Genomic DNA, 7707 nt, shown 5'->3' with positions numbered 1-7707 from the left:
CACGGTAGAGGCCCCCAACCAATCAATTGGTTTAGTATGTTGATGGAGCCACCAATGGGGACTGAAGAAAGAGAGAAGTATCAAAAACTAGTGAATTATTAAAGAATTCACAGTTCTTGGCTTAGGTAGAGTAGAGTAACAATGCATAAGTCACTCTATATTTTGGCTTAGGTGGAGTAGAGTAACAAAGCATAAGACACTATCTATTTTGGCTTAGGTGGAGTAGAGTAACAAAGCATAAGACACTATCTATTTTGGCTTAGGTGGAGTAGAGTAACAAAGCATAAGACACTATCTATTTTGGCTTAGGTGGAGTAGAGTAACAAAGCATAAGACACTATATTTTTTCAACAAGGGGAGGCTTCTATTTATAGGAAAAATTGAGCTCCTAACCAAACAAACTGATTCTAGAATTTTCCAAGTCAGTTTGGTTGAATTTGGACTAGATTTGGACCTAGTTTGGTTACTTTTTTATTCGGTTTGGTTCCATTTTGATTTGGTTTGGTTCAAGAGAGTTGAGAGATAAAAATATCACATTATTTTTGAGTTTAAAACTCATTCAAGCATGTGAAATATGCACCTCCTTTAAAGAATTCCCCTTCCTTACATAGGTGTCAAAATTTTATTGCTCATAGTTTTTTACTAATAAACCTTGTACAATTTCAACTCTTCATCTTATGTGAAATATGCACCTCCTTTAAAGAACTCCTTTTCCTTACATATGTGTCATAGTTTTTTTACTAATAAACCTTGTACATTTTCAACTCTTCATCTTATGTGAAATATGCACCTCTTTAAAGAACTCCCCTTCCTTACATATGTGTCATAGTTTTTTTACTAATAAACCTTGTACATTTTCAACTCTTCATCTTATGTGAAATATGCACCTCTTTAAAGAACTCCCCTTCCTTACATATGTGTTTATTTACTAATAAACCTTGTACATTTTCAACTCTTCATCTTATGTGAGCATTTACTCATTGTTGGATACCCAAAATATCTCATATTTTTAATATTGCTCATAGTTTTTTACTAATAAACCTTGTACATTTTCAACTCTTCACCTTATGTGAGCATTTACTCATTTTTGGGTATCTTCTTTTTACAAATTGGATTTATCTCCTCCCTACACATGTATTGATGCTATTGGCCCATAGGAACCTTAATTGGACCATAATCTAAAAGTTCCTGAAAATCTAGACCCTTAGACTAAGGTTCTTTATACTTATTTCCAATTAATTCCAATTGCACATTGAAAAATTCTTTTTGAATTTCTGTTTCAGGGGAACTTATTTTAATAAGATGAGTTATTTTTCTATCCAAAAATATTCATAATCTGAATATTCTCTCTCTAGCATATTTTTCTCTCTCTAGGCTAAAACAGTTAGAAACAAGGCCTTTATATATCTGAAGAGGGATTGATTACAGGGGAATATAGTAGACATCAAAAAGGGGTTGGGGGAGGAATCTTACAGCCACAAATGCATTTGTAAAGAGGAAGGTAGGGGCATGCAAGAAGAAGTTGCTCAAGCTGATGAGGTGATAGCGCAAGTGGTGAAGGTGTTTGCCTAAACCCTGAACCGTTCTTGGTAGACCTTATCTAAGCTATGGCTTCCTATGCTTCCTTGCCCTTCACAAGTCCTTTTCCTCTTCTCTCTTCACAAGCCCTCCCTTTCCCTTCACAAGTCCTTGTCCTCTTCTCCTTTCACAAGCCTTCCCTCACCATCATAAGCCCTTCTCCTCTTCTCCCTTCACAAGTCCTCCCTCACCCACTACAACAAAAAGTGGGGTTAGCGAGACGATGGCTATAGCATGGCTCTTATAAAAGGATCAAGAAAAGTGTTAGGGTGTAAGCATCGCTATTTTTTGGATGCTATAACCACCGCTATATCCCACGTTATAACCATCGCTATATCCCACGCTATTTTCGCTGCTTAGCGACACTGTTAAAAACATCAGCATCACTATTTTTTTTGCTCAGCAGCGTTGTTAAAAATATCAGCGTCCCTATTTACCCTGCTCAGTGGAACTAATAAAAAAATCAACGTCACAATTTGTGTCGCTCCGTGACGTTGATAAAAAACATTAGCATCATCGATGGTGTAATTTTTTTGGGGAAAGATTGGGGCTAATGTCCCAATCTACAACAAAAAAAAAATTTAATATATTGAGAATAATTCTAATTTGTACAAACAGACATATCGACATATTAAAATACAAAACGAAACATAGTAACTCCCGAAATGTCAATTGTATTAAATCCCAAATGCCATAAAAGGAGAGTTACATCCAAAATGCCATAACAAGTGAGTTACATTGAGTATGAAGTTTCACAACATTAAACACAGCTTAATGCATTATTACGATAAGCTTTATGAAATAATGCATTAAGCATAAACTTATTGCATAATGCTTATGTTTAATGTATTGCATTATTCATTCATGCATTAAGCTTATGCTGAATGTATTATTGCATTATGTATTAATTTTAATGCATTAATGCATAAAGCTTATGTGTATATAATGCATACACATAATGGCTTATGCTTAATCATGTCTTAATGTGTTAATGAATTTTGAACTATGCACTATACATTAAGCTTAATGCATAATGCATTAAGAAAAAATCATTATGCATAATGCATTCTTATGCATAATACTTAATGTATAATGCATTAAGCTAATTATTATATTATGCATTATTAAGTGTAATTCTTTATGTTTTATTAAGCTTAATACATTCAGTATTGCATTATGCATTATTAAGCTTGATACATTCTATATTGCACTATGCATTATTAAGCACAAATGCATTATGTATTATGCATAATGCATTATACTTTTTGCATTATGCATCATGAGCTATGTATGTATATGTGTATGCATAGCACATACACATAGCTCATAATGCATAAGCTTAAGACATAAGTTAATGCAATATTGATTTAGGCATAATTTTTTAAGCTTAATGCATTATGCATAAACTTACGTATAAAGAAATATTGCATTAACTTATGTATTAAGCTTATGCATTATTGCCACTCGGGTGGTGATAGCTCGAGGTCTTATCAGAGTCATCACAGCAATCTAGTACTGGGCAAGCTGGGTGCGGTGGATGTTTTGGGGGAGGTGCATAGTCACCTTCACCTATCGCGACATACAATGTGCCCGAGGAGGATGGTATGATTTACTATACCCTTGATGAGGGCATGCCTTTTATGGATGACATGGGATGGAGGGTTTATTATACCTTTTATCAATTAGTCAACCAAACCTATAAATATGCCTCCAAACCATGGGGAGAGCATAAGAATAGAGATTTCATGTATGTGGTGTAGTGAATGTATGAGCAGTTCCCAAACCCACCACACATGCATTTTTTCGATGAGTAGGTGTGAGGAATCACATGAATCAGATAAAGATCCTCAATAATAGAAGGTACTCAACACCCTCAGCAAAAGGCGGCACATGTGAGTCAACTAATATTGAAGGATGGTGCAACAAAGTATGGATACGAAGGAAAGCCAAGCTAGCTCGCATGACTTGTAAGCTTTGTCTTTGCCATTTTTCACTAAGCCTAGTTCATTTGTCATCGTGATTTCATATCTCATGCATGTTGTAATTTGTTGTACGAAAGGGATGATATGGGATCAGAAATTAGTAAGAATATATAGTACATAATGTGATTGTCAGAGCAAATAGAAACATAACGTGATTTAAATAATGCAACTAATTCCTAGTTGATGAGAGGACTCCTCTCAGGGCCCCATATGCCCTTTTTACAAACACCACACACCACACACAACCACGGAAAACATTACAAGATAGCATCATTTGGGGTAGCAAACAAGGTTTGAACCCATAACCTCGAGCATATCAATCAAACACCTTAATGAATACAACAAACCTTGGGCACAAGTCAAAACACTACGTATACAGATGGTCGAAATTAGAAGATCATAAGAGGCTACACATTACTCATGCCATATGGAGTACTGGTGGATGAAGACGTGTAATAGGTATTGCCAGAAGAGGCTTTGCACGGGCCATGACTGTGCCTGACTTCTCAGACATGTTCACACAGCTCCCGTCAGTCATGAGCTTCCAATCAAAGCAGTGTACAAGATTTGAAATCGTGAGCTCCACTATGGGCAAAGCTAAGGGCATGCCAGGGCAACTACGCCTTCCTGCTCCAAAAGGCAATAGCTCAAAGTGCTGCCCTCGCACATCAACCATGGTATTATTCAAGAATCTATCAGGTATGAAGGTGTGTGGATCTTGCCAAACACATGGGTCTCTTCCTATTGCCCATACATTTACTAGCAATCGTGTATCTTTGGGTATGGTAAATCCTCCCACTTTGCAAGCTTCTGTTGACATGTGTGGTATCAAAAGGGGCAGGGGAGTGTGCAAGCGTAGTGTTTCCTTCACCACAGCCTTCATGTAGGGTAGGTTGTGTAAATCGGATTCCTCCACCAAGCGTTGGGTTCCCACCACACTATCTATCTCAGCACGAACCTTTTCGAGAGTTTGTGGATTCACCAAGAGTTCTGACATTGCCCAATCCACAGTAACAGAGGATGTGTCGATACCGCCAGCAAGAAGCTCCTGTAATTAACATAACATCAACAAGTAAGTCCATCGTGTATATATAATAATATACCCAAAGTACGTATATGTAGGAATCTACCCAAAGTTGCATGAAGGCCATAGATGCATTTGTAAAGAGGAAGATAGGGGCATGCAAGAAGAAGTTCCTCAAGCCAATGTTTGTAAAGAGGAAGCTAGGGGCATGCAAGAAGAAGTTGCTCAAGCCAATGAGGTGATAGCTCAAGTGGTGAAGGTGTTTGCCTAAACCCTAAACCCTTCTTGGTGCTTCCTTGGTGGCATCGCCTACGGGCAAATAATTAAACGCATATGGGCGGTGGAAAATCAATAACTACGAGAGGATCTTGGGCCTAAGGCCAGTGGAAAAAAGAAGATGAAGTTCCTCAAATGGAGAACATGCACCTAACACGTTGTGATGTTGCCGTATACTATGATGCTAGGTTAGGTTTTTTTAAACAACAAAAATTGCCTACTACTAATAATTCGCAAAAAAGCAATTACCAACAACACGGTTTTGATGTCTACTCGCCGCAACGACTTTGAGGACAACAAAATGTCAAGGAAGTCTTGTGGACCACTATCTGCAGCCTGCACGGTGCAGTTCTGACGTTGGCGCAGCAACCCCTCTAAGAGAATATCAGCGAGCCGGTGCAGCTCGTCCATACTGCGCTTCAACTTGCCATCTAGGAATCCTAGGAAAGGTATAACATCACCAATGACAGGCCTTTGGAACAAAACAGTAGCTTCATGGATGAGATCTTTCAAGGCTCTGCCCAGCTCAGCGTTGGCGACATCGGACAAGCTCTTGCTAACGAGGATGCGGCATATGATGTTCTCTATCATGTTCTCTACACACTGTGTGAGATTCAAAGGGGATGCATGCCCGTGCTTTGCGAGCTGCTGCATGAGAACATTTACCTCTTGGGTTCTGATAGGCTCGAACTGGCGAATCCTAGCGACAGTGAAGAGCTCCAGGCTACAGAGCTTTCTCATTGCTCTCCAGTGGGGGCCATATGGGCCCAAGCAGAGTGCTGTGTCCTGGCCATACTCCAAGCGCCGCGAGATTTCCAAAGGCGGCCGGCTTGCAAAGGTTCTGTCGTGGGTGCGGAGAAACTCTTTGGCGAGTGCTGAACTAGACACAACTACGGCATGCATGGAACCCAATCTAAGGTGGAAAAGAGGGCCATACTTGTGTTGGGCAAGGCGGGCGAGTGAGCGGTGAGGAAGCTCCCCCGCCAAAAGCAGTAGGTTTCCGATGATGGGCAAAGGGAAGGGTCCCGGAGGAAGCTGCCTATGGGAGACAACACCACGAACACCAATATAGTATAGCAATAATACCACCACTATCATCACAATTGGCATGGCACTCGATGCCCATGTATCTTCCATGCTACGAGTTCAGCTTAATCTATGGCCTGCTGCCTACACAGACTAGAGCTCGAGTCTCTTGTGTTGTCGACTACAGCAGTAAGCCCTGTCCACTTTATATGCATGCCCCACGGTAAGTCTCCTCAAATCTTATCCCGAGACACGACTCGGCCCGTTATAATTTCACCTCCAAGGTAACCTCGTTTCAAGATGCGAGACACGACCAACGAACCGAAACGTAAGTGGAGAATTTATTTTGAACTTCTATTTTAGAGAAACATATTTTTGATATTAAGAGAATTTGTTTATCCAAAAATATCTCAATATTGAATTACCTCTCTCTAGAATTTTTTCTCTCTAGACAAAAATAAGAAAAAATAATATTTTCTTGTATTCAAAAATAGGGAATGATTACAGGGGATTGAAATAAAGCTTATTCATTATTCAGGCTGAGGAGGAATCTTACACTTCATGTGTTACTTGTGTTATCAAATGTGTTAAGTTAATTTTATTTTTATGTCACAAATAATACCAGTTTATAAATCTATAGAGGTCACACTTGTTCTCAATCTTAAAAAAATGTCAAAATTCATGTAGTTTTTAAATGTATACAAATGTGCTATCAAAAAATTGTGATTTAAGACTTTTTTTATCTTTCACACATTTTCGGAGGGAATCTTTTCAGGTAACCCTCATCACTTACCTATTTTCCCCGCAATAGTGTTGATAGTTCACCACTCTATCTCAGCATCATGTGAGAAACAAGTGGTAAACAATACTCAAGGAATCCTGATGGAGGGTATTTTCAGGTAACCCTCATCACTTACCTATTTTCCCCATAGTAGTGTTGATAGTTCACCACTCTATCTCAGCATCATAAGAAACAAGTGGTAAACAATACTCAAGGAATCCTGATGGACGTATCATTGACTTTATCTGCAGACAGCCCGAGGAATTAAAAAAAACATATTTTCCTACTAATTTAAAGTGATGCTTGATTTTCAGTGCATGCCTTTATGGAGTCAATACACAACTTGACTTTATTTACAAGTAACCAAAAGATCACAGTATTGTCTCTATTCAGGACATTATGCAGACAACCAGGCCTTAAATTTGAAGCCTAGCCTAAGGTTTCATGTGTGTTTAATTTTGAAAACTTGGGTTAAATTGTGGACGTCAATTTGCAACTTTGCTTGTTTTTTTCAAGCTTCATTATCCAAATTTCAACAAGTCTCAAAAAAATCCTTTTTTTTTTCAATTTTTGTTATCGAGATTTTTGTCGAGATTTCAAAATACCTCAAATCTATCCAAAATTAATTCAATCTTGTCTTATAAGTTTCTAGGTTCGTTCGACTTTTTTCAAACTTTGCATTTTTTTTCAAGCTTAGCTGTCAAAATTTCACCAATCCTATCTAAATTTCAATCAAGATTTTTGCCCAAATTTCAAAACATCTCAAGCATATCCAAAATGCACCTTAGAAGTCATGTTACAACTCTTCAAGATTAATTCAACATTGCCCAAATTTCAAAATGTCTCAATCCTATACAAATTTATTCAAGTTTTGTTGTCGAGATTTCAAAATACCTCAAACCTATCCAAAATTAATTCAATCTTGTCTTACAAATTTTAAAACATCTCAATTGTATCCAAAATGCACACTTGGTCCATTTGGAACTCTACATTATTTTCAAGGTTCGTTCGACTTTTTTTCAAACTTTGTATTTTTTTCA

General features: G+C 38.0%; 1 protein-coding gene across 1 annotated transcript; it reads right to left on the bottom strand.

Moving 5' to 3' along the window:
- Positions 1-3915: 3915 nt before the first annotated feature.
- LOC147606081 (cytochrome P450 71AU50-like) lies at positions 3916-6050 on the bottom strand. The gene is made up of 2 exons (XM_086792488.1): positions 5110-6050; positions 3916-4608 (listed from the first exon to the last, which is right to left on the bottom strand). Exons 1-2 carry the CDS (start codon positions 5995-5997, stop codon positions 3979-3981), a joined length of 1518 nt encoding a protein of 505 aa, XP_086648614.1. The 5' UTR covers positions 5998-6050; the 3' UTR covers positions 3916-3978.
- Between the last annotated feature and the right edge of the window lie 1657 nt (positions 6051-7707).

Source organism: Cibotium barometz, chromosome 58 (assembly GCF_041138505.1).
Source record: "Cibotium barometz isolate CiBa-2024 chromosome 58, ASM4113850v1, whole genome shotgun sequence".
Classification (NCBI taxonomy): Eukaryota; Viridiplantae; Streptophyta; class Polypodiopsida; order Cyatheales; family Cibotiaceae; genus Cibotium; species Cibotium barometz.
The sequence above is the reverse complement of the archived record's forward strand: the minus strand, read 5'-3'. Positions and strand labels throughout refer to the sequence as shown.

Bases quoted from the DNA above. Each gene is read 5' to 3' on its own strand.
- LOC147606081 (XM_086792488.1), bottom strand. From the start codon at position 5,997: ATGGAAGATACATGGGCATCGAGTGCCATGCCAATTGTGATGATAGTG. The intron at 4,609-5,109 runs GTAATTGCTTTT...TGTTAATTACAG, and splicing joins ACATCAAAACCGTGTTGTTG to GAGCTTCTTGCTGGCGGTAT.